The sequence below is a fragment of the Pseudomyrmex gracilis genome, unplaced genomic scaffold, assembly GCF_002006095.1.
Source record: "Pseudomyrmex gracilis isolate BER0280 unplaced genomic scaffold, ASM200609v1 scaffold_112, whole genome shotgun sequence".
Classification (NCBI taxonomy): Eukaryota; Metazoa; Arthropoda; class Insecta; order Hymenoptera; family Formicidae; genus Pseudomyrmex; species Pseudomyrmex gracilis.
The window spans coordinates 68,718-96,256 of NW_018020696.1; the positions used below are offsets into that span (position 1 = coordinate 68,718).

The 27,539-nt window shown below is 34.3% G+C and overlaps 2 protein-coding genes across 4 annotated transcripts in view; one reads left to right on the forward strand and one right to left on the reverse strand.

Moving 5' to 3' along the window:
* LOC109856263 (aminopeptidase N-like) overlaps positions 1–9,798 on the forward strand; it is an 18,037-nt gene extending 8,239 nt beyond the window's left edge. The window contains exons 4-9 of the mRNA XM_020431327.1: positions 7,511–7,565; positions 7,950–8,137; positions 8,540–8,842; positions 9,069–9,138; positions 9,348–9,407; positions 9,688–9,798. Of these exons, the coding sequence (XP_020286916.1) occupies positions 7,511–7,565; positions 7,950–8,137; positions 8,540–8,842; positions 9,069–9,138; positions 9,348–9,407; positions 9,688–9,798 (787 nt within the window). The remainder of the gene's footprint in view (positions 1–7,510; positions 7,566–7,949; positions 8,138–8,539; positions 8,843–9,068; positions 9,139–9,347; positions 9,408–9,687) is intronic.
* A 2,852-nt stretch (positions 9,799–12,650) lies between these two features.
* LOC109856258 lies at positions 12,651–20,874 on the reverse strand. 3 transcript variants are annotated; one of them, XM_020431314.1, is made up of 6 exons: positions 20,803–20,865; positions 17,646–18,233; positions 16,256–16,523; positions 15,475–15,567; positions 13,198–14,187; positions 12,652–12,739 (listed from the first exon to the last, which is right to left on the reverse strand). In XM_020431314.1, exons 1-5 carry the CDS (start codon positions 20,812–20,814, stop codon positions 13,208–13,210), a joined length of 1,941 nt encoding a protein of 646 aa, XP_020286903.1. In that variant the 5' UTR covers positions 20,815–20,865; the 3' UTR covers positions 12,652–12,739; positions 13,198–13,207. The 3 variants fall into 3 exon arrangements, with proteins under 3 accessions (XP_020286905.1, XP_020286902.1, XP_020286903.1); XM_020431316.1 differs by having other exon boundaries at positions 12,651–14,187; positions 20,809–20,874; XM_020431313.1 differs by having other exon boundaries at positions 12,651–14,187.
* Between the last annotated feature and the right edge of the window lie 6,665 nt (positions 20,875–27,539).

A 27,539-nucleotide genomic window follows, 5' to 3' on the forward strand; every position in this document is an offset into this window, starting at 1 on the left:
TTTTTTTATCTTACAAGAGTATAATGTTACTATTAAGAAAGAGTTTATACTGACTATTTGTTATATGTGTTTCATTTAAAAGACCGGTGGGCCTACTTGCAGTTGTGAATTTTAGTATTAACCACATATATTCAAATGAAGATCTCGAAACGGTACGTTATGTGAACTTAAATGTTTAATATAGCTATAACTGTAAAACACTCTTCTTTTTATTTGAATACGTACATTAAAGCATGTACGTAAAAAAAGTGTATTAGTTATTTATATAGTTGTAGTTTAGCACAATAAAAGAATCACATATATAATAGTGAGTGATTTAGAAGTTGATACATTTAATATTATTATTCCATTGTGGTTTTAGATTACTAAGACTGTACTACTACTAGTTACAACTTTGATTAACAGATATAATCTAAAAACGGTGAGAGGAGGTTTTATAAATAGATTATAATTTTTAAATAAAAATTAAAAATTATTTTACAAATTTAAGTTTTTAAAATACAAATTGTTATATTTGTTCAGTACTTGTTACGTGTTTAAATCACTTTTTCTATGGTTTACACGTACTTACACAGTTTTCTTTTGTAGTAATTCTTGTTTTTTGTATTATAAAACTGTAGTCTTCAACATTATTAGACTTCTGCAAAAGTATACAAGATCATTAATATAAGTTGTAATTTATTATCATTAATATAAGTTGTAATTTTTTGTAGCCATTATTTATACACGACGTCATTATGAAGAAAATGGAAAAGCGTCGAAGGATTATACGAAACAAGAAACTATTTATTCGGGATGTACCTCATTATTTACTACACTATTACTCACAAGATGATTTTAGCAATTTTTTTGTATAGACATATGCGTTTTAATTTAAATAGAAAATGGTATCTATGTATTGCTGTTAATATCAAAGTTATTCTTGTATAACAAGATTTAATTTATTTTATGACACAAAAAAGTATTTATTAATTATGTTTTAACTGTAGAATTTACAGACTTTAATACATTTAATAATTCGCAAAGTGATCATAAAATCAAATCAAATCTATGGTGCAAGAAATACTACTATTACATTATATTTTATTTTACACAACTGCGCGACTAAGTATACATTTAAGGTTAATTGCTCACAACTGAATATATAAAACACACGTTATACAAAAAAACACATTTTGTAGGTATTCAGATAACATTTTGCGAGTAACATCGTATTCCAGTGCATCGTTATATGAACAGCATATAAGCAGTAAATCTAGACAGAAATTTGTACGTGAAGATATTGTCATCACACACAAGAACGACTTCTTCATCCTAAGTATGTAATATACTTTCAAATTAAGAGTAAATAACTTACAATATGTTAGCAATTTGCTCGTTATTTGTTGGTATATTGGATGGGTATTCGATAGATTCTTGTGCGCAATATGCACGTGTGTGCGCGATGAAATATGTTCACAAACAAAATTCAGACAAATCATATATAAGATTTACATATTTAACGCGCGCAAACCGTGCACGCAAAAATTATTATCTGGATATATAAAACTATGAAATGTATAAAACAGAAGCAATCTATCAAACAGTAGTATGTATGATAAACTGATATATGATACTCGTAATGATTTTTTTATGCATGTAAAACCTGATAACCAATAATTGAATTCGATTTTATTATGTTATTTACAATTTATTCTGTTTTTGTATTTAATGTGTTCAAACAGAGTTATGTATAACAAAATTTTATAATAAAAAAAGTATTTGCAAAATAAACTTTACTATGTTGTGACAATTCCGTAGTTCTTATCCATGCGCAATGTTTTCAAGAAAGGTTATGTGAAAACATTTGTATGCTATCTAACATGTTTTTCTGAATTTTCACTGTTTTGTGAATAAACTTGAGTTACAATTAAAAAGAACATTTTCTTAGTTACTTATGTTGTTTTTGTCTACTTATCGCTTATTACTTAGAAGCATACTTATATACAATGTGTCCGACAATTAATGTAAAATTTCTCGTAGACAAATAAGAGTAAAACTAAGTCGAATAGTCCTGAACTATTTTTTTCTATTACATATAATAATAAAGTAATTATTGAATAAATTACACTATTCAGCGCCGACCTGTAGCCGAAAGCATGTCAGCGTACCACGCGACTGTTCAGATAACATTTCTTGCGTGTAAGGTTTGCGCGCCCTCTTGTATGTGATTCGCTTGAATTTTGTTTGCAAACATATTTTATCTCACACACGCGTGCATATTGCGCACGCGTGTGTGAGATAAAATATGTTTGCAAACAAAAAATTATCTAATATCTATTCAATATACCAACAAATAACGCGCAAATTGCTAATGTATTGTACTATTTACTCTTAATTTGACGGTGTATTACATACTGAAGATGACTTAGTCGTTCTTGTGTGTGATGACTAACTATTCACGTACCAAATTTTGTCTAAAGTTACTGGTTTTATGCTGTTTATATGACGACTTACTACGATAGAATTTTGCTTGCAAAATGTTATCTAGGTAGTGTGCGTGAGCCCTCCGCGCAAATGACGTGCACTGCCGTGCGCCCAGCTAAAGGTCGGCGCTGATTAGCGTGATGTAGTCAATACTTAGTTCTGTTTTATATGTAATAAAAANCTTAGTTCAAAACTTCTCGATTCACTTTTCCTCTTTCTNTCTACGAGAGATTTTACACTACTTGTATATATTTTTTCGCCACAAACATCNAGCGATTGGCACTAATAACCATTTATATATTTCAAAGATAGAACTAATTTGTTATCTAACATTTTTTCTCTGTATTTTAAAGAAAAGTGCGAGGATCCGAATCGACAAAATCGTAGAACACACTTCTGGCCGAAATTCTGTACAAAAACTNTACGATCGCGTCGAGCGCGACGCTACAGTAAGTCATTGCATATGTCTTTGCGTCTAACAAAAAAAATATTTACATACTAAATCAAAGAAACTATGTTGTTTAATTAATTTTTAAAAGTTGTAAGAGTGTTATTAAGTTTCTTCCATGTAAAAATAATTTCTTCGCAATAAATCTTTTACAGTTTCGCGAGCGCATCGTTGCCACATTTAAAAATAATAAACTTAAACTCGTTTTTGATTTTTATATTATTTCAATTGTATAGTTTCAAAAACACATATTAACATCCTGAATTATTTTCTAGATAAAACATGTCAAAACATATGAATATGTAGTATGTAGTAACCAGTAAAAATATATATTTCGAAACTCATATGTCTATACATATGTATATAAATGGAACACAACCTACAAAGAAAGGTCGTATTCCCAATACAGGTGTTTATATCGTGATATATTCTTATTATTTCTTCGGAAAAGACTGTCTTGTAGTTATCGATCATCTCTCCAAAAGGCACGATCGCAGATATTCTTAGGCAATTTGTTTTAGAACTTATATAGTGATAATACGTATAAAGTAAAAAATAAGACTGATATTTTAAGAGTTAGAGATATTATCTCAAACATATAGTAAGGTATAAAAACTTTGTATATTATGTGTTAAATATTCATTATTATTGTTGTGAAATATATCTTGTAGATTCCACCACACGCTAAAATTCTATAAAATTCGTTAGTTTTCTTTCTAGTAAAAAAATTTATATCTGCGTTATCTTATCACTTAGTGTATGAATTTTAATACTTGTAAATAAACCATACATATGATTATTATATAACTATTATTGCAATCTAAAAATATCGTATTTACAGTGAAATAATTTGCAATGTGTGACATACTAAATAATTAAAACGCGCTCAAAATTTGTAGACAAACTTTTCAAGTAAACCTTTGTTCGTTCACATAATAATTTGTTAAAATTGTTTAGTACACTTTGTGTTTTCCTTTCTCCAATCGTCCTTCTATATGTCAAATTAACGCAATCATGACAACTATTATGCGAGTGTATCTATATGCGTACGTGATAACCTCAACTTATAACGATCATACATCTGTTCTTGACAATTATATCTAGAAAAGAATTGACATGTAATTTGAACATATTGAATTTGTGTGTTGCGGTTTTAATTGCATATGACTTTCTTGTTTAACAAACAACATAATTTTATAGATTCACAGTATGCAGATGCTTACATTCTTGGGAACTTTGTGCTTAATATTTCTACCTAGAATTGCTTTTTCAACTGATGAAAAATTATCTCAAGACCAACAATGTATACAACCGATAAAATATTTTATAAAAATTTCGGCAGAAGTACCTACTAATTCACTCAACGTCAATTCTCGTGTCAAACTCAATATTTCATGTACAGATCAAAAAATACGACTGTATGTCAAACAATATTGTCATGTTATATACGATTTTATCATCACTACTAACATTCCTCGGTATAATTATTCGCATTGGTTATACGAGCCATTTTCTACGAAAGAAGGATTCATTGACATCGTTCTCAAGGACCAATATATAGACGATTTTAAAATAAAACAACGAAAAAGAGATATACAACCTGGAATATATTGGATAAATGCGACATATAATTGCATTTTAGAGAAAGTTGCAACAATTATTCCATATGTACCACAAACTAAAAAAGAAAAGTGAGTATAAAAAATAAAACGCTACTGCAGTAACAATTTCTGTTTTCGTTCTGTAGAAAGAAAATGTACACAGTTTTAGTAGTTACATATCAGTGTATATTTAGAATTTACGTTTTTTCATCATATAGATATTTGATTTTACCGCGTATTCCTGCTGAATGGATATTTCCTCATTGGAAAACTCCTGCAATCAAGGCTGCATTTACTATTTACTTTAACCATACCTACAATGAAATAGTTTTATCACATACGGTTGGTCATAAAAAGATTAAAGAAAATCAGATCTATACATTATTTCGTACTACACCTAAAATATCTACTCATTTAATAGCAACAGCAGTATTACCAGAATATACCGATGTACCAGCGTATACCGATTATTATATGAGTGCTTTCTTGTTGTATTATACACGTGTTACTATTCAAATTAGATTGCAAGTGCAAAACGACATTTCATACGCAATATTACTTATAAAAAATTTTCTGACATCTATCGACGAGAAGAAAGAGAATATCACATCAGTCTCATACGTGCAGTATTTAATACTTCCAATAAACTCCAACAATTACGAAACCATAGTAACTTCTGGACTTGTATTCTTCAGGTAAAATTAGCTGAAACCAATCATACATAGGATGGAAACTAAAAAAATTGCTGTAAAAACAATATTATTTTTAGAGACGCTAATATTGCATACGATAGAGAAATAGATTCAATTATAAAAAAAACAAAAGTAACATGCTCGGTTGTACGCGGTGTGCTACAAGAAATGTTTAGTGAATGGTTAGTTACATTGAAACAATCTGATTTTTGGTTCCTTGAAGGGTTTTTGACATTTTATGGAGTTTATTTAGTCGATCGAGTAAGTCTTGCATTTAATAGAATTTTGTTGATAGATGACATTAAAATATTATGATATAATAAAACATTTTAATATACTATATATATGTATAATATGAAACATTAATACTTCAAAAGTGTATATTTCTTGTATTTTTATTAAAAAATGTAAACATGCATTCTATACACTTCAATACTAAATATATACATGTATATGTATTTATAATACTCTATATATATGCAAAACGATATAAAAGAAAAAAATATTATGTAGTCATCTTAAAAACTATGTTAAAAGATTTTAGTATCACCTTCTATATTTTGATCTTTCTAATAGTTACAGAAATTCTCGAGTAATATTACTACTAATAATTTGCACTTACAACAACATATACTATGTTTTGAAATTACTAACAATTTGATAGTTTAACAGTATAGTTTTTTCTCTTAAACTGAATACCAAAACTAAAGTAGATATATGTGTACTCATACAAACTGTATTAATAGATTTACAATGAAACTTTACTGAAATCGATTGCAATCCAGACACGACGAGTAGTTTTTGAATATACACAAGCATATATTAAATCTGATGTACCTATACAAGAAAATTTGTTTGTTCAAAACGTAACTTATAGTACCATGTGGAAAGAAAAATGTAAGAAACTTCAGAATTTAAAACTTTCACTTGTTTAATGTTTTAATTACAATACTATATAACAATATAAACTCTCATTTTATTTGTTTAAAACTTATGAAGTATAAAAATACAAAAACTTAGAAAATGCAAAATAATGTTCGCGATTATTTTACTAAATTATACAAAAACAGACACCTATCAGTGTCTGCATTTAGAAAACATGAAAGTGCATATACATATAATATACACATTATTGTGATCATTTTTTGATACTTTTCAAGTAATCGAAATTATGTTGTAGCATTCAGTGTATTTTCTATGATCAATAAATTCTTCTATAAGAAAAATGTTTTATACAACTCTATTTTCGAAGAAGCCATAAAATTGTATTCTACCACGTAAGTAATAACTAGTAAAATACTTGAAAAATGTATAGTAAACTGTAAATTGCAGTAAAAGTAACGTGAAAAAAGTATTACATATTTTTTTTTAAATAAAACAACAATCAATATTTTTGTGTTATGATCTTTGTTGTTATTAGTAAGAATACATCAAGTGATACATTTAATGGACAGTCTATTCTCGATATTTTATGGAAAAATGTACTTGTTGTGTCGGATGTATATAAAAATATTCGTTTAAAGAATATGAATATAAAAAATGTAATAACGTCCTGGATAACACAAGATGGTTATCCTATGGTACAAGTAACACGAGATAATGACACACAGTCTCTCACAATAAAAGTTATAGACTGTATCGCAGTGAATCAAAAGGAATTGTGTGAACACAAGTGGATACCTGTAACTTATGTAAAAATATCAAAAAATAAGTCTATTACACACCATTACTCGTACCTAGATCAAGAAAGAAAAGATATCATTGTTTCGAATATTGAGGAAGATGATTTTATCGTGATCACACAGCAAAATGGTAATACAAAGAAATTATTATTGTAGTTTCCTATGTATTTGTTATTGTATATTCTAACTTTGTACCACCATATTACATTTACTCTTTTCTTTATAATATAATGTTTTTTCTTTTATTCTTTTCTTTTTGTTCGCTTTTTTTTTGTTTCTTTCTCTTTCTCTGTTTTTGTTTCTTTGTCATTTTCTATGTTTTTTGTATTATTTCTCTAAACATTTGTTTGTTGTAGGATATCGCGTGAACTATGATTATAACTCTTGGGAAAAGCTTGGTTTTTTTCTGAAAAATGGAGACACACAAAATTGGGATATGTATGAAGTATCTGACGTCACTTTAGCCCAAATTCTCGACGATGCTTTTTATTTTTTAATACAAAATACAAGATACAACGAACATATTGTTGCAGAAATAAGTAATATAGACATATTTTTCAATCTAGCCGGCAATGTACTTTACGTGGAAAATGGGTACATAACATGGTATCCAATATTTAATGCTCTTCAATATGTATCACAACTTTTTCCGTTTCCAGAAAGCGCAAAAATTAAGGTAAATACTATATTGCACTGATACAGAACAAAATAAAAACGTTCAAAACAAAATTTTACCTAAAAAAACACTCAATGAAAGAGTCTTCTAATATACATGGTTTACGTTACATTTTTGTCTCCGTTTGTTTTTTATCAACTGACAACAGAAAAATTCACTAGAAAGTAATATACATATATATGGCATTGTCTAAAAAAAAAAAGACTAAACCAGTGTGCATTTAGAAACGTACATATATTAAGAATATTGAAATATAAACTGTTTCAAATTACAAACCGTTATAGATGTACAGTAATTCTGAAATAAGAAAACATTTGGCTACACTTTTGAGTTACAGATTAATCAAAATACATATAGTAACACACTTTACACTGTTTTTTATAGAATAAAGCAATAGAAATGTTGAATAAAGTTCTTGAAGATACATCACATATAAATGTTTGCGAGAATATCATTGATACTCAATTATATCACGAAGCTTTAAAATGGACATGTATTCTTGGTAGTTCAAAGTGCAAAAAACACCTTATTCATATATTAAAGTGGCATTTACAAAATCCTGCACAAAACAAGTACGTTTGTCTATTTTTTTAGTACCAACTGACGTTTGTATAACACTGTTCTCTCTACTGATATATTATACATAATATTATATATCTGACAACATGAGTCTTGATATAGTATTATGATATTTGCAAAAACACTAGACATTCGCAAATGACATATTTTCTAAAACTATGTACAATTTTTACAAACCATTCATAAATTTGTACAGTTCACTTACACATATATTCATATATAAAGTTAAATAGATATGACCTCAGAAAGTGTCTTGCTTCTACAATTATAAAACACGTAATAGCATCTGTAACATGAGTAATGATATATCATTACAATATCATGAGAATCGTAAACTCGTCCGAGCAATAAGTGTATAAGTAATGTTATATATATATTTTTGTAAATATTTGCAGACTGTTGTTAAGTTGGCAGAAATGGATATATTGCCAAGGTGTGACATTAGGACTTATAAATGATTACATGTTGTTCTTTAAAATACAAGACATTTACTTGTTACAAGAAAAGCAAAATCACTTTTTTCACCTTTTATCTTGTCGTGGACACAATTACAAATTAGAAGTGCGTTATGCACAAGAACATACTTTAGGAAAAGACAATGATTTTGTTAGCATTCTTTTCCATATTGTTGCAAGGCACGTAAAAAGATTTTCTTCACTGGATACTATACTAAGCCAAATACAAAATAAATTTCCAAGGTGAACAAAGTTTTCTATATAAACCTGTTAAGTTTTGTATTATCCTATTACTGTATGTACATTATGTATAATTTACACTATACATCTTGTATGTAGTTTATATCTTTCCATGTATATTATGTTTGTTCACTTTATATACATTGGATTTTTTATCTTACAAGAGTATAATATAACTACTAAGAGAGAGTTTATACTAAATATCTGTTATATGTGTTTCATTTAAAAGACCGGTTGGCCTACTTGCAGTTGTGAATTTTAGTATTAACCACATATATTCAGATGAAGATTCCGAAACGGTACGTTATGAGAACTTAACCGTTTAATATAGCTATAACTGTAAAACAATCTTTTTTTTATTTGATTACGTAACTTAATGTATGTATGTAATAAAAGTATATTGGTAAGTTATATAAATGTAGTTTAGCACACTAAAAAAGTGACATATATACTGCTGAGTTAGGTACAAGTTATTACATTCAATATTATTATCACACGGTGGTTTTAGATTACTAAGACTGTACTACTACTGGTTACAACTTTGATTAACAGATATAATCTAGAAATGGTGAGAGAAGGTTTTATAAATAGAATACAGTTTTCAAATAAAAGTTCAAAATTATTTTACAAATTTAAGTTTTTAAAATAAAAATTGTTATATTTGTTCAGTACTTGTTACGTGTTTAAATCACTTTTTTATGGTTTACACGTACTTATACAGTTTTATTTTGTTTTCTTTTGTAGTAATTCTTGTTTTTTGTTTTATACAACTGTATTCTTCAACATTAATAGACTTTTGCAAAAGTATACAAGATGTTATCATTGATATAGGTTCTACTTTTTTGTAGCCATTATTTATACACGACGTCATTATGAAGAAAATGTTGAAGCGTCGAACGATTATACGAATCAAGAAAACACACATTCGGGATGTACCTCATTATTTACTACACTATTAATCACATGATGAGTGTAACAAGTTTTTTTGTATAGACATATGCTTTTTAATTTAAATAGAAAATGGTATCTATGTATTGCTGTTAATATCAAAGTTATTCTTGTATACCAAGATTTAATTTATTTTATGTCACAAAAAAGTATTTATTAATTATGTTTAAAATGTAGAATTTACAGATTTTAATACATTTAACAATTTGCAAAGTGATCATAAAATAAAATCGAATCTATGGTACAAGAAATGCTACTAATACATTATATGTCATTTTACACAACTGCGCGACTAAGTATACATTTAAGGTTAATTGCTCACAAATGAATATATAAAACACACGTCATACAAAAGAACACATTGTATAGATATATAAAAGTTTTAAATGTATGAAAAAGAAACAATCTATATCAAACAGTTTTATGTATAACAAAATATGTTACTCGTAATAATTTTTTTATGTATGTAAAAATTGATAACCAATACTTTAATTAAATTATATTATAGTATACTTTATTATGTTTTGTTGTTTAATATGTTTTATCAGAGATAGTTAGTACATAAGTACTTATAATAAAAAGTGTATTTGCAAAATTTACTTTGTGAGTTTGTTGGCGATTCCTGGTTTTCTCAATGCGCAATATTTTCAAGTAAGTTTATATAGAAACATTTATATGCAATATAACATTTCTTTTCGAATAAGAAGACTTTTCTATATATAAAATTAAAATACATACAATAAAATATTTGAGTACCCAAAATTTCTATAATAAAATGAAAACAAATGTTTAAATATTTCAATGTTTTTATTTTTTATATAAATTTAGAGTTTTCGGATCCTTTATTGTACGTATTTTAATCATAAAAAATGATAATAAGCTGTTATTTTTCAACAATTTGTTAATTTTTGACAATACGCAATAGTTTTCAACAAGTTTGCAAAGTGACACAGTCGTAGAAACATAAGTGCTCACGATATATACTTTGTCGAAAATTACAACGCTTATTATATTGTTTTTACAAGACAGAACGCGGAAACGCGTTACGCGCGGCTAGAAGCATTGTGTCATATCCTAACTATAAAAACTCTTAAGCGTGACGTTATGCAAGTTATCGCGTATGTTTGCGTGAAAGAGAAATAACAGAAGAAAAATCTGAATTTTATTTAAAATCTAGATTATAGTTAAAAATGTATTATTCAATATATTCTTACAGCGATTTCGGCTGGTCTGCACCGGTGTGCCACCTGTATAGAGTTGGTGCAAGTGTGCAGTGCGTACTCATGTGGTGTTGCACTGTATATTTCGACCACGCTAGTGTGTATTAGCCGAACACGAGACCACACCAACTGGCTCCAACTAATTTGTGAGAGCCACTTTATGTACACCCAACATACATCTATGCAGTGTACTGAGCTCAGACGAATACGCGGCACCAGCAAGGAACTGCACCATTCGACCAGACGAATACGCGGAACCAGCGAAGAACTGCTGCCATTCGACCAGCCGAACACACAATTTGCACCGACACCCGAAATGTGCAGTCGGTGCAAACCAGCCGAAATCGCTATTAGTTTATACACATTTTAATAGCGATTTCGGCTGGTTTGCACCGACTGCACATTTCGGTTGTCGGTGCAAATTGTGTGTTCGGCTGGTCGAATGGCAGCAGTTCTTTGCTGGTTCCGCGTATTTGTCTGAGCTCAGTACACCGCATAGGTGCATGTTGGGTGTACACAAAGTGGCTCTCACAAATTATTCGGAGCCAGTTAGTGTAATCAGTACACACACCGATGCAGTGTTGCACACAATTGCACCAACTCTACACAGGTGGCACACCGGTGCAGACCAGCCGAAATCGCTATAAAATGCGGCCGCTCTCAATTCTCTCTACTCTGCTCACACTAAAATGATCATGTATCGTGACACGGTATATGAAGTAAATACACTTACCAACACACCATCTGCGATGCAACAATAATATTGATATTATATAGCAAATCGGTTCAATCAAACAGTATTGTTAATATCTTTTTAACGCAATTTGACGCATCTCTTTTCAGTAAAATAGGTCAATTCTTTTCCTTTATTTGAATATTTTCTCTTTTCAAGATATCACGTTAAGTAAAGTTAGCTACTATCTCCTCGTATACACAGCAAACTTCAACTCATATTTAAGAGAAAGTTTAGAGTTAATTTATAGTTTGATCAATTTGTATTAAAAAAATATAGGTATTATTTTACGGAAAATAAATATTTCATGGAAGTTGATATGTACGTTTTTTTTTTTTTTTATTATAAAAGCAATTTCTCATTTATTATAATTTAAACTACTACATAACATTATACATAACATATTAAAACCATCCTCATGGCCGTGAGTCCCTCATTGGAAGGAGAGGGAAGGGGCTCACATATTTTGATGTTTAGGATTTAAACACATTTTTCAGGGATACTTTATCACAAGTTATGTAAATTGCAAACTTGCAATATGTGATCATCCTATACATTCTTGTGATTTAACGAAATTAATTTAACCAATTTGCTTTCAGAATTCTCATTGGTATCGTTTCTGTGAGCAAATCGAGATATGTACAGAGTAAACGCAATGAATAAATTCGAGTCTTTTGTTTGTTCAACAGAAACACGAGCTCTCGAAAATTTTCCAAGCATTCGATATAACCGCGCGACATCCACTTTTGTGTCGTCAACATTTCACGTAATTCTATCTTCAGAGATGCGGCTGTTCTCCTCTCTCCTTACATCTCGTAATTAAGATGTCGAATCTTGTTGAGATTTGATTCCACGTTACTTCCTTTTTCCTGCTTTGTCCTTATTTTGTTGCGCTGAGAAACAACAATCCTTATCGCCTAAGAATGTAAGCATACGGCGACGATCTGTATCTGTACCTGCGTCCGACCGAACGTGGATAATACGCTACCGCGTAAACCACTGCAACAAAAAAAAACACGTGTGCGCGCCTATTAAAGAACATGTTGATATATTTAGAACATGTAACAAATAAAAAGGAAGATGACGGGCAATATCGTCCTCTTTACCTTCAGTGTAAAATAAAGAGGTAAACACTAAAAAAAAAACAATGTTTTCTCTCTTTCTTCTAAAAATAAAGATAAATAAACAATATATTTTGTTAAAAAGTCTAAACTCACTTAATATTTTTTTTTTACTTATGTGTACAGATAGCAATTCAATATGTGGCGTGTGATTTCTTCCCCTCATTTGTGTATTCTTACGTCTAACGTAGACGTAACATCCTAAAAAAACATTCGTATTGTTCCACTAGACAATTCGCGCTTTCGGATCGCGATTAGTCGAAACAAAGTCATCGCGGCGATTATTATCGCGAAATTATTTTCTTTTTGTATATTCATGTCAACGCATTATCTCACCCGACTTTTTTTATAAGAACCGTTGAAGCCTCTGCAACGACGAGTAACGCGCGAGTCGTTTGGCGATCGCCTGTCTCTTCTGAAGAACGTTCCTCTTAGGATAATGATCCAGCGTGGTAAGAGGCGACGGCACAAACAACCCTTGACTGTGCCAATGATAAGCTGTCGGCACCGGATTTAGGAAAGGTATCCTCAAGGGACCGCTCAAGCTATCGTGAAGAGGATTCGCTAATTGGGACTGTCCGTGGAAGTCCACGTGTGGCTGCAACTTGGGCAAGTGAAGAGCATTGGAATGATCCCCCAGAAGGGATATTTTCAAGGGCGCGATCTGCGGCTTGGTGTCTATGTTTAGACTCGCGTACATCGACGTGCCGCCGTCATCCTCGTGCGGCAGCTTGGGCGGGTTCAAGACGAGTGGGTTTGGATTCAACGGATAGTCGAGCTGTTGCAAAGGCGGATATTCTACGTTCGGTTGAATGATCAGCTTGGGATTGTCGAAGTTTGGGAAGTGATGTTGCGACACAGTAGTAGTATAAGGCGGTAGATACGCGTTGTTTTGAACGACCGGGTAATTCTGCGCATAATCCTGAGGATTGTTGTTGTAATTCTGCGCATAATCCTGAGGATTGTTGTTGTAATTTTGCGCATAATCCTGAGGATCGTTGTTGTAATTCTGCGCCGGATTGTCCTGATTCGTAATGTAATGATCCGGAGTACCGTAAGTTGGAGTCGGATACTGCTGAATGGGGGAATTAGTATTCACGTTGCTGTTGTCCTGACTGACGACGGTCTGATCCTTCGAACCGCTGCCCTTCGGCACGCTGCTCAAAAGATTCTTGATGGCGGAGCTTTTGGTCGGCCCGCCGAAATTCTCGTCCAAATTTGGCGGATCCGGTGCGTCTTGCGCCACTACGTTCGTGTGTTGATCGTTGTGCTCGTCCAGGTCAGATTTCGTCGGCGTCACGATCAGCAGGCCACCTTGATTGCTGTCTGTGAACGTGACGTCTGTCAGTCCGGTCGGCAAGTTTACTCGGTGCGTTTGAGTGTTAAGTACAAGTTCGTTAGTCGAGTTGTGTACAAACAGATACCTAGTCAGAGCTGATTAGCACGTTGTGTTGCGAGTAGGTAGTGTGGTCGTTGTGTGCCCGCGGATATTGCATCGTGTCGTGGTTGAGAACAAGTGCCGATTGTGGAGAGCAACACGATCCAATTCTGGATTCGGTAACGTACGAACACTCACAACATATATCCGCAGGAAACTATCACAAGGTCCGTCACGACAAACAATAGTGCGGGAGTGTCAGACTAATTTTCATTTAAAAAAGTGAATTTTTGTGAGAAACACGGTGATAAACATAAAATAATTTTTTGTAGTTTGCGATTGTTACAAATGTTCAGAGAAAATGTTTGATATAGATTAACATAACAAGAGTGTACACAAATGTCATCGCAAATAATTTTGTTGCAAAAGAGAAATTTTGTGTGATATAGTTTTTTTTATACACGTCAGCGCCGAAAGATATACATATATACACACATACACATATATTTTGAATAAAAATAAATTAAAAAAGTATGTCAAACACACAAAACAGGCTCCATTACGACTTCTCGCGAGTAAGTTACGGAGAAAGTGAAAGATCGTGTGTTTGGTACGTGTAAGCGGACATTCGGAATTGTGAGACGAGAAAAGTTGTTCCGGAAAGAGAGAGAGAGAGAGAGAGAGAAAGAGAGAGAGAGAGAGAGAGAGAAAGAGAGAAATTGGTAACATTCACCGCGTGTTTCAGCAATGACGACATGCGATACGAAAGGGAAAATCGGAAACGAATTTTAAGAAAAGAAAATTATCGAAAGTATCGAAAACAAGCTTTAATTGAAGACGTTAAAAACCGGTGTCTTTTTATTCGATTGACTTTTTATTAGCAATTTCATTCGTGAAAGTGACATTTAGTTTTCGCATCATCGTTGCGAGCTACAACAAAAAAAAATAATAATAATAATAATGCCGAGACTGAGAAAACTCTCGCGTGTTCAATCGTTCGGAGGAAATTTGAAGAGAGAAATAAGGACTTTTCCTCGTCTCGCAAAAGCTAGTATTTTCTCGTTTAATGCATCGCCGGAAATATTAGACGAGAACAATTGCGTTCATCAAGCTTTCATCAAGATAATGCTATTTCTCGTATTAATTGCCGGTACATTAGAAAGGTATGCGAAAAATATAGGAAATTTACGTTGTTACAATTGTGTGTACACATTGTATTAAATTCTGAAACCTACCGTCTGATGGCACGCCTCCGTACGTCTCGTGTGGAGTGTAATCGGAATAATCGTCGGAACTTGGCGGTGGTCCTTGGTAGTCAGAATTATGTCCTATTGTTGCAAACAAGCGTTAAACTGCGGTATCGATACATGTGTTATCACAAACAAACAAAATACGACAATCAATTTGTTCAGTGCTCACAATCAGATATTGATATATAATTATCAAACTGTAAATTAACACACGTAAAAATAATAGATTTTAATTATTACACATAGTAAAAAGTTGCATTGCCGACAATTTTGCAATACGCCAACGAGTTCGCGATCTCTTAATCAGTTCCGAAACATTTTTCTCGTAAATTATAACATTCGATAGTTTATATCGTTTCTTGATGAATCCGAGAAAAGCGTGTAATCGACTTCGTTGAGTCCCGAACGCGTTATTATCGCAAATATCCGGGTTTGCGGATAATCAGCCGGCTCGCGCAATTCACTAAAACAACTTTCTACAAGGTTGTTGTTCTCGGTATGAAATTACAACTCCGATCGGTTTTTCCACGACTAATGGATCGAGAACGTAGCGTGGACAAGTAAGCGTACAGGTACGGTAGAAAGTAAAGTGCGCATCAGAACATTTTTTTACTGACACATATACGTGGAGCAATTGGTTTTATGTGTGAAACTTTGTTTGTTAATAATTTTCTAATTGATCGTTATTCACACGCGTCTACGATCGCGGAAAATACTTGAATGTAACTTTTGCTTTCGATAAAGATCGCTTCACGCATTTTTATACCTTGCACTGACGGATGATCGTAATAAGTTTCCGGCGGATAAGGTTTCGGTTCCACCACCGCGCTGGCCGCCAGCTGTTTGCCGAAGGACGTAATATAGTCGCCGGCTTTGCTGACGACTTTGCCCTTGCCCGCCAACAAATATCCGCTACCTTTGACTAACTGACCCTTGAGAGCCAGCACACCGCCGCCTATCGCCTTCAGAGCTTGGACCAGCGTACTGAAAATTGCCTTCTTGAAGTCCCAAGGACCGAAAGGTTTTTCGTCGTACTGAAAAATGGATTTATATTTTATTGCATTATGTTATAAATAAATAAATTAAATAGGTCAAATAGGAGTCCAAAAACATGGTTGGTTGTGCGTTTATTTTAATTTTTTATTATTTTAGACAGATATTGCAAACGTTTCGATCGAAGAATGCGATCTTTATCGATTAGCTTTTGCTAAACTTAATTGAAATAATTGATAAAGTTTCAAATAAAATAAAATAAAGAATCATGAGAAAATATCTCGTTACATTTGTGGTGTTAAATAATATTATATTGCGTAATAAAATAAACGAAATATAATATAAACGAGATATAAAATAAACGAGATATAATATAAACAATATATCACAAAGTGGCAGAATTAATACGTTCTTTTGTTCTTTTTCTCAAACGCTTTCTTTTTCTTCTGTTTTTCTAGATAATGTTTCGCTCAATCATTCATTACTTAACATAATGACTTGTCTAACGCCCAGCGCGGCGATTTTCACTTCGTGCTGTATCATTTACTTTAATTGCCGTATCATTTGGTCCGTGTGTATTTCTCGCGCGACGCTCCAAAGAAAATAAAATAGATCTCAAAGACACAACCATAAAAAGATCAGAGGCATGGAATTACGGAGAAGATATTCCACGCACGATGACTGAAAAACACGCCGCTAGAATTTCGCTCCTTTACGGCACAACTACGCGTCGATCTACATCACGCTCTTCTATTACGTTTTACAATTTTTTCTTTTCCGTAACTATATAAGTATATCAATCCTCTCAGATCAGCTTTTTATGTTCTACATAATTTTTTACGGAAAAACCATATTTTCTCTCCTTTTAAACTTCGTGCAAAGACATAGCAAAATCTATGTCATCATTTTTCGCAACACATTTCTATTAGTTTTGTTGTTCTCGTTTACGTTATATTATACGTAGGTGAATTATTCAGTGTTAATATATGCGTCGTGTTGATTTAAATAAATATATCACGTGAAAGCATTCATCCATATATTTATATCGTCAAAATGTATTTCTTATGAATATTCTCGCGCGTACGTGCGCGATCGAATAAATTGCGAAAAAATATACTCGATAATATACGTATTTAAACAAATAACATTCAAATATTGATTACCGAATACGTGTGTTCCACCGTGTGCACCGGAGGCTCGGCGTATGTCGGTTTATACGCCGTCTCGCTGCTACTCGCCGATGCCTTCGCCGCTGAAGCACTCGACGCGCTCGCAACGCCGCTTATCAATCCACCCGCGATGCCGGTGAGCAGACTGGCGGATCCGGCATTGTAGCCTCTCTTTATCCTCTCCTGCATCATCGCGGCGTACTTGGGATCGCCGGTGATAACGCCGGTTAGCTTCTCGTTGCCGAGAACCTGCTTTGTCACGTCGGATTCCGTCTCTTCGGGAAGAGGCTCGAGCTCATCCCAAAGTGTGCTTTGCTCCGCTTCGCTCTTCGTCTCATCCAGGTGATTCTGATCCACCGGGGTTTTCCAAATTTCCAGTAAACTTTGAGAGATCGGATTTTCCAATTCTCCAATAAATATCGTGGGATCGAATTTTTCTTGAATCTCCGGAGGTCTCCGAAACGCTTCTAATCGTTCGAGTTGCTGCGCCGCTCTCCTCAGCAGTTCTTCCTGCTCGGTCTCCACAGTTTCTGATCGCGCCACGATTAACGAGCACCATGTCACTATCAAGAGTTCCGTCAGCTGAAACGCACACGACGAAACGACAAATGCGAAGAATTATATTATATATGTAATAATTCATCAATTTTTCTTGTCACGTGAATTCTTTTCGAGTGTTAATTGAGGTTTTTGTGTCATATATTACGAGAAAAACTTGTCAAACTATTTTAATACATAAATAAATATTTTAGTACGTATATAAAAAGACATATCTAATAATATAAATATGCAATGAGGAACTTCGTTTATCCGAACGACTTGAGGCTCCAACCTCTCTATTATACGAACCGATAGTTCGTTCGTATAATATATATCTCTACACAGAACAAGAACTCTATTGTTGATGTTTATTAGACATCAACAGCTCCATGCGATATCTAATAGATTTCTAATGGAGTGTTTACTCCGTATGGGTATAATATATCGGTTTGTATAATAGAGGTTGGATCTCGGTTATCCGAACTATCTTGTCCTCCGATCGGGCTTGGATAAACGAGGTACCACCGCATGTAAAAAAAATATATATATCTCAAATTAAACAAGCAAGAGCAACTAACGATACGAGGTGTATGCTATAGTGTATCAGAATTCATCAACGATTAACTTCCGCTGAGAGCATTGACCGTGATAGTTTTTTCTAATTATATCGAGATTGTTAAACGTCATAATTTAATTACTACTTTGTGTTTTGAGGGTCAAGTGTTGATTTCCGAATTATTCAAGCGTATAGAGAAGCGCACGAGCGCGGCAAGTAGACCGGCACCTCTGGGTGAAAGTCACGCGACTACCGGCGGCGATTCCGAAGTGCGTTCGATGCATGAAATCCGCCGCCGTTTATCACTTGAGGCAAACTCAAAGCGACCTCTCGGGAATGTAGATGATTTCACAGAGATATCGCGTAAGACAAGCAAGAATAAACGTCACTAATTAGCAATAAAATGCAACGATATTGAGATTGTTGTGCAATCCAGCAACTTTCTGCGGAATAATCTCGTCTTGTTCCGGGAGCAAAAACCCTATATTTCGTGTCAGTGAACAGGATAAGTAATTTCATTGTTGCAATCAGAATGGCGAATAAAACAAGAGGCTAAGAGACGACTCCTTCTGAATTATCGCAATCTTGAGGAGAAAACTATAAAACAACAAATAAACAATGAAATTATTTCAAGATAGATTCGAGATATATTTTATTCAAGATAGATTGGGCGATCAGAATATAAAATCTGACTTTTTTACGCATCACAGAACACAGACGATTGGCGTTCGAACGAGAGTGACCGTTGAAACCGACCTTGATCTTGCGTGCGCGAGTCGTCATCGGCTGACCCGATTTTTCTACCATCCGAGCGTTGCGCGCGCTCGTGTTTTCTAAAAACGCGGCAATCGAAATGCTAATGAGTTTTACTTCCGTGTCGTAAACGAAGTTCTTGCGAAACTCAATTTTCTCTACTTTACAAAATAGAAAGGAGTTGAAGAAAGATGAGTGTGTTCAGAGTGTTCACACAGATCTCTTTAGCGGACACGTGTCGCGAGTTTTACTATTCCTTTTAAATAGACGAATAAACACGCTTGTCAACTTTTCTTTTTCTGTCGCACATTAGTCGCGCATAATTAAAAGCTAATGTTGTAAAAATTATCCAATCGAGAGAAATAAAATATTATGTAAAAACGTGAAAGCAGGTTATTCGAAAACTTTCGAAATAAACCGTATGCAGTGTTATACAAGTGGTGAAAAAGCAAGTAATAAAAAATTAATTTCTTGTTTTCACAAATGAAAACCGAAAGGATTAATAAGACAAGAGGAGACCAGTCAAAAGTGAATGTTAGGTTTAAATTGTTCTACAAACGGAAGAGAGTGTGTACTCGGAAAGTGGCTCAGAAAATCGAAGCGCGAACGGCAGCTATTTACGAGAAACGCGCTCAGATCCAAATTATCAGACAATACTAATAACTCGTTGAAATTAGTTACTCGAATCTCTTCCCATTTTGTAGAAAGTCAAATAAATACACAGATACAGAGAACGTCATATATACACACACGTGCACACACATGCACGTACGCACACACACAGACGGACGTGTTAGTTATTGTGTTAGCAATTATTTCTTCACGGCTTTGCAACCGTTGAAGAACCCGCGCGCAATTCTTCTCTTTGTTGCGTGTGAAACTCGCGGACATCGAGTATGTACCGAGAAGGAAGGTTACGGCCAGACTTTGCACAACTTTCACGTGGATGAGAAGACTATCGAGCGCCGCATCGACGTGAAATTCGCAAACAGCGAACAACAACAAACACCAGAAAGGAAAGAAGCGAAGAAAATCACAAATTTTTTTTTTTCATAAAAACACTTTTCCGTCTTGCTCGTCGTGAAACTCGCAAGCTTTCGTTCGTGTGATTCGCGAAAGCTGATGCGGTATATATCGCGACGAAATTAGAAGATACCGACTACTACTAATCGGAAGGTAAATGAAAATGAAGAATTGCTTGTCTTCGCGCGTTTTTTTTTTGTGATTAGTGTTCAAAATATCAATTAACACTTCCACATAAATCTTCACGGATTAACGCACACAATTGTGAAGCACACGTACATATACCTTCATATTTGACTTTCACGGTACAACGGCGAAATGATCGCGGCACTCTCACTAAACTCACTGGCCATCACCGCGAGGTATATCCTCTCTTTATAGCGACTCCCACTTTGTCGATTATCAAGAAAGTGACATCCACATCTGTGTTGCCAAAATTAACACACATTGCACAACACGCAAAGTTATGCCGTTTAAATATTAATTAAACGGGAGTTTTTTTTCCGTCGTGAGTTAAATAATCAATCGAAAGAAAACAAAAGGCGATAATGATCGTTTCAATTTTGGTGGTTTTTCAACATACATTTTGACTGATCTTCGTCAATACTCTGTTTGTTCCGAAGATTTACGTGTTTTATAAATAAACTTTTTAATAATGAAAAAAAACAAAATTGTGATAAAATGACAAAACAAATATATTCTCGTATTTACTCGTTCTGATATTGATTACCAATTAAGAACAAAAATGTTTTATTAAATCCTGCGATTTTACGATCGCCACGTGTTTAAACATTTTAATGGATTGTTAAATGTGACACAGAACATAAATTTTCTCGCATTTACCGTTCCCCGTTATCGATTGACAACCAGGAGCAAAGTGTCTCGTTAAAATCTGCGATTTTACGATCGGTGATTTAAACGGATCAGTGTATATTCGATTTTTTTCGTGATACTTAGGTATTTTGATTACATTACTCTGCTAAATAAATAAAATTACATAACGCGGCAAATGTTTTTTAGAAACGTGTCGTAAGTCGAGAGTGTAACGATAATAATAAATACGGATGTGTGCGATTAGCATTTTACCACAAAACAGACCGAGAAGTCGGGTGTTAGTTTGCTTTCTCGATTTTCATCGCGCTAACTTGTCACGATGCAGATTGAAATTTGTCACGCAGAATGTAATTACGCGTTATATTGGACGCGCGTTGCTAAGTACAATACATACACACACCGTAGAAACGCGGAAAAGAAAGGGCTTCAAGTGTCGGTTTTAACCAAATTCGCGAGTCGCATCACGTGAACGAAAGTCACACCGGAAGAAACGTGTCATCTCGGCAAACAGGGCTGTTCGTTTCCGTCTTTGTCATAAGCATGTGTACGCGCATATGAATAATAAAGTAACAACAAAAGTAAGAGCTTCTACGTCTGAACATTGTGGAGAACGGAGAAGAAGAGAAAGATGAGAAGTACAAAAAATTAAGAAAAATGATATGATCAAGAAATCTCTTCTCAATAAAACTGCCATTAAATATTGTAACATCACTTTAAGAGATTTGTCACTCACACAAAACAAACGTGAAATATTTTGCTGCTTATATATGCGAATTTACTTTAGAACTTAAATTTTCATTTTTAAATCAATATATTTAAATTAATGTTTTAAGTTTATTTGTTATTGGGCTAGTTTGCGGGATGTTTGTGCAATTAATAAAATAATTGATTTTTTCTCCAAACGTTTTGGCTTTATTTGAAGTCTTCAACTGACATAAAACACGTTATTATTACGCATTATTTTCGTCATGCTATAAAAGTTAGAACGAATTGTCAATTTAAGTAGTGTATTTCGCTGAGAAAGACTTCAGATAAAGTCAAAACGTTTGGAGAAAACATCAATTACTTTGTTAATTAATGTTTTCACAATATCCCACAAGCGGTTTAAACTAGCCCGATCACAGACAAATTCTGGACATTTCGCGCGCGCGCGTTACGAACCAAACTCAAGTAAAGTTTTCTTTAAATATACGTTATTTATATATGTATATATATATGTACTTTTTAAGTTTTTTATTTGTGTAAGATATTGCATACAATGACAAATCAATATGTAAATTGTATAGTGCTAAGAAAACATTAAAGACAAATTAAAATTAAACTTTAAGGAAAACCTAAACTTTAAAAACAAATTATAAATCGTTTCACAAACAAGAAACTTATAAAATTACGTATATCAGAGAATTATGTGTGTACGTTTGCTTATTTATTTAATTTAATAAAAACTTTCAAAGAAACTTGCGCTTTTAATTTGCGACGTGTAAGCATTTTTGATTTACAAATGTATTTTTCATTCAATTTATATCGCAAAATCGTACTCGTAAATCGTATATTGTTCGACTTATCTGATTGGCAAGCGTTTGTCTGTCGACTCTTACTTTTGATCGCGTATGTCGTCCACGCGGAATGAAATCCAAATCACTGCAGCGTGATGGTCTCTTTACCTCTATTATATTTCCGTCGATGTGGAAAAGAAAGTATGCCGTTAACATACGTCCCGGCTTACGTCCCGATTGTAATTCGCAAAGAGTGGGAGGAGTCAATTAGTCATGAAAATGAATTTAAGAATACTGTACTTTATTTTACCCGCGTAATAGGAAGATGATTGCCATCAACTGTACATCGAGTTGTAACAACTAGACAAATCCGAATGCTCTTTTCTCGCGGCCGTTTCCTGGCCCCATCGAGTTTGCAATCGTTAATCGTTTTCAATTACTTCTTATATAAGTAACAATTGCGCATTTATACACACAATTTGACATCAAATTATCAAAACTGCGACGATGTAAAATGGACTAGTAATATTAGTCAACAGATCATATTTATTAGTTATTAGTTACACTTGCCAAATTTGATAAAATTTAGATATGTAAATTATTTGACATTTACATATCTAAAGATGTGTAAATTATTTAATTGCGGCAGAAAAAAAGTCGATCAGCAAGAGCAAATTTCTTAATCGAATACAAAACAGCGTAGGCACACTAGTATAGACTAGTTAACTAGATATTTGTTTATTTGACACGTTTAAGCCTGTTGCAATTATAATCCTATATTAAAAAAGGCATTTGGACCGAGAGTGCGCGTTTGGAATCGAATATATCGCACCTATTGTTGTCTCTTTTCCGCGTTGCCGATTGGTTGGTTGGTTGATCGAGTCGAATCGAATCGGTAAGATCGAGAGAGTAAATAATGAAAAGCGATTTTGAGACAGTTCGTCGTATATGTAGAGAAAATTAAAAACGCGCGCGTAACTAAAATCACGTAACAGGAAAGAGTGGAAAAACAACACGTGAAAATAACGTGACTGTAATTTATATTATATATAACATTAAATAATACATATTATACATATAATTTATTATATATTTATAATATTATACTTTATATTTTGTATTATATGTATTATATACATACTACAGTAATGTCACTGACCACGGCCGCGCGGCCTTGACGGAGCACTGACCTCGGCCGCGCGGCCTTGGCGGGTCACTGACCGCGGGCGCGCGGCCTTGGTGGGGGCGGGGTCACTGACCGCGGGCGCGCGGCCTTGGTGGGGGCGGGGTCACTGGCCTCGGCCGCGCGGCCTTGGTGGGGAGGGGTCACTGACCGCGGTCGCGTGACTGCGGTGAAGTCACTGATCTCGGCCGCGCGACCGCGGCGGTGTTACTGACTTCGGTCACGTGATTACGGTATATATATATATACATACATGCGTATGTGTGTGTATTATATATAGAGATATAGAATATTACATATAATATATATAATATTCTTTTTTTACCCTTTTCCCTGTCACGTGTTGTTTTTCCACTTCTCTCTCTCACTATTTTTTGAGTTTGATTTTCATGCGTTATTTCTGACATTTCTCATATGTGTATTATATGGTTTATAAGACGTATATACTACTGTCATCGCGGTGACAGTTTGTGTTCACTGACACGTTAAATAAAAATAACAATAGCGTGCGCGTAGCGCGCGCCTGTGTTGTGCTAGTAAATGTTGCAAAAAGTTTCTACTTACCTAATTTTTCAAATGTCTTGACGGAAGCGGATACATCGATAATTTTCGTGCGCAACGAGAAGTTGCACACGACATTCTGTCAGAAAGATAACACACTCCAATTAGTTTGTCATTCCTTACGCCATTCATTCTTTATTCTTATGTCATTTGTTGCGGAAAATATGCGTATGTAATGACTTCGAAAGTATTTTGTTATATCGTATTATTTATTTAATAAATTTATTAAGCAAATTATTTTATTCTAATAAAATCATTTTCTCTTCCCGATGCAAGAAAAATTAATTGCAAAATAATGAAAAAAATAAGAAATTATTTATTACTGACAAATTAATGAAACTTAAAACCGATCTTTAAAAACGATCAGTAGTTTTGTTTTCTCTCTTCTCTTTCTGGACGTAATTGTGACGATCTATATCGTTATCGAGACTTGCCGGCAGTAAGGAAGGATGCGCGCGCTCGCGCGAATATAGGTTTAGTGGAAAGGAGGACAAATATCAATAAAATACGTATTGGCATAGTGAAAATATGTAATATAAACATATTTTATGCAATATATGAAAACTTATAGATACACAACACGGCTTCGTCACCACCGATACCACCGCCACTCCCAGCACCTGCTCCACCTCCGATCATCATCAGTAATTAATTATATGTATATCTTCATCTTTTTGATTAAAAAAAAAACTCTTGTATACATTGCATTTGAAACAACGTGATACACGTACGTTATCGTTTTTATTTAAAAAAAATGAAAGTTTATTGTGGAAATTGCAACAACAATTTATTAATTAATTCTCAAAAGAAGCAAAGAAAAAAACACCGCGATTAAAAGTAATTCTTAACGTCCTACTGAAGATTTGTTCGTTCGATTGAGCTTTTTGTTCTTGAAAGGGCGGATTGGAAGAGGACGGCGATGTAATTCAAGCCCTCGGAATCATCTCGCCCTTCGGCCGAGGATGTTTGTTGTGGTTGTGGAGAGCGGGAGCAGAGCGAGGGGGCGCGCGGTGCAAGAAGTCTCTTCTCGCTCTCACTCTCAAACTAATTTCCATGTTACGTGTTACAAATCAGTGCGCACGGCGTACAATCGTACAATCCAAGATTATATCATATATATACAGAACAATCTTAAACCGCTGAATCTGTGGGTAAAGAACGCGCGATTAAGTTCATCTACCGCGGCTGGTCTTCCTTTTCCGTCTTTCACTTTTTCTTCAGCTTCGCGTGCGCGAAATTGTGAGAGAAAAAAAAACATCATCAAAGTTCGGTTTCGTACATATATGTGTATATATGTATATATACATATCGATTCAGAACCGAGTCCGCGCGAAATTAGTTTGGAGTTTCTTCTTTTCGTTTAAATAACCACACCGGCCGCGGAATTCAGCCGTCGATACCACGCACCGATCGGTTCAGAATCGATATCTCGTGTAAATAAGCACCATTGCACAGCCTAAACGAGACGAAATACTCTCTTTCTCGGAATCTTCAGCGCAAATCCGCCTCGAACATGTGTTTATACGCGTATTTGTTTCTCGGTGCGAACGGAACCAACCGCGGTAGAGAAAAAAGCGAGAGAGGCGGCTTCGATGAGAGATCGCAGGATTTTCATTTTTTTTTTTTTTGTTTTGTTTTGTTTTGTTTTGTTTATTGGCGGACAGGCGAATAGAGATTGAGAATCTGAGGAGGATTAAGGTACTCTCGATGACGATTATTTATTTATTTTTTATTTTTTTTCGTGCGTAGTCGCTCAATAGTTTGAAAAAAGACGAAGGACGAAGTATGCGGCCAGACAAAGTCGCGAAAGTTTCCGAAGTCTCGGAAGGATCTCTCCGGACGATCCTTTGTGTTCTCAAAATGACGGATTTGCATTTTCTCTCGAGGAGCAATCCTCTTGCGACAACGAAACTTTCGTGCCGGACCACAAGAGAAAAGCTCTTCCGCGCGAGTCCTCGGAATTTTCTGCCGAGACGCAGGCGCGAGCGAATCGCGACGATTTATCTCCGCGCGCGTTCGATCAGTTATGACGCTGTGAGAAGTCGATGTGTGTCATATAAATAGAACTCGCGGACTCACGCAAAATTTACAGAGAACGACAGCGTGTGTAACACCGTGATTACTCGGTGCTCGGTCATTCTCCAGCAAACACGGAGAGGGAGAAGAATAACGGCGGTTCGTACACGCGGCGCGCTTGTTCTCTCGTCGAGTGACAAAATAATTTCTACCGACTCTCTTCACTTCCTCTTCCTATTCCAGCTACGGAAATACTCGTATGTACGAAAGCGCGATATATCTCTCGAAATATTCATCGTTCCTAGGACGATATATATATAATTGTTTTTTTTTTCTTCATAAAGTTCTCAGACCACACGACGATTCCGTCATCCCAATTTCACAGCAATGAAACATATTTATTTAATTCTCGAGCGTTTTCGCCGCTGCTCTCGACTTTTGCTTAAATGTTTTTCGGAATTATGAAGAAGCACTTTTCTCTTTGCATAAATTTAATAATTGGGCGCAGACACTAGGTATAAAATGTTACATATACATATGTTTTGCCGATGCGAGAGAAATGTGACGTGTGTAAAATTATCTTTTACGTAGTACGTTTTTATTTATTTATTTTTTTTTATTATTTTTTTTCGAGGGAAATCGAAGTCGTTGTCGAAATATTTGCGCGACCGATTGTGATTGTCGCGTGACACTTTGAATGTGTGTGACTTGTGAAACAGATCGCTCACGCATTGCTCTTCGTTTCGCGTCTTCCGTTGTTTGTTCTTCGGGCACATCTTCGCCAGCTGCGTCCATGTCTCTGTGCGACCGAGGGTGGTCACGTTAATTTGGCCGGGTTTTTCAATCTTGTTCGCGCGTTTTCATACCTCTCTCATATCTTTCGATTACATCTTCCGACTATAAAAATAGTTCGAACAATTTGCGCA

Excerpts from the sequence above, each read along its gene's own strand:
- LOC109856258 (XM_020431313.1), bottom strand. Across the intron at positions 15,568-16,255 it reads CGATCATCCGTCAGTGCAAG|GACATAATTCTGACTACCAA; the intron begins GTATAAAAATGC and ends TTGCAACAATAG. Across the intron at positions 14,188-15,474 it reads CGGAGGCGTGCCATCAGACG|ACAGCAATCAAGGTGGCCTG; the intron begins GTAGGTTTCAGA and ends TCACGTTCACAG.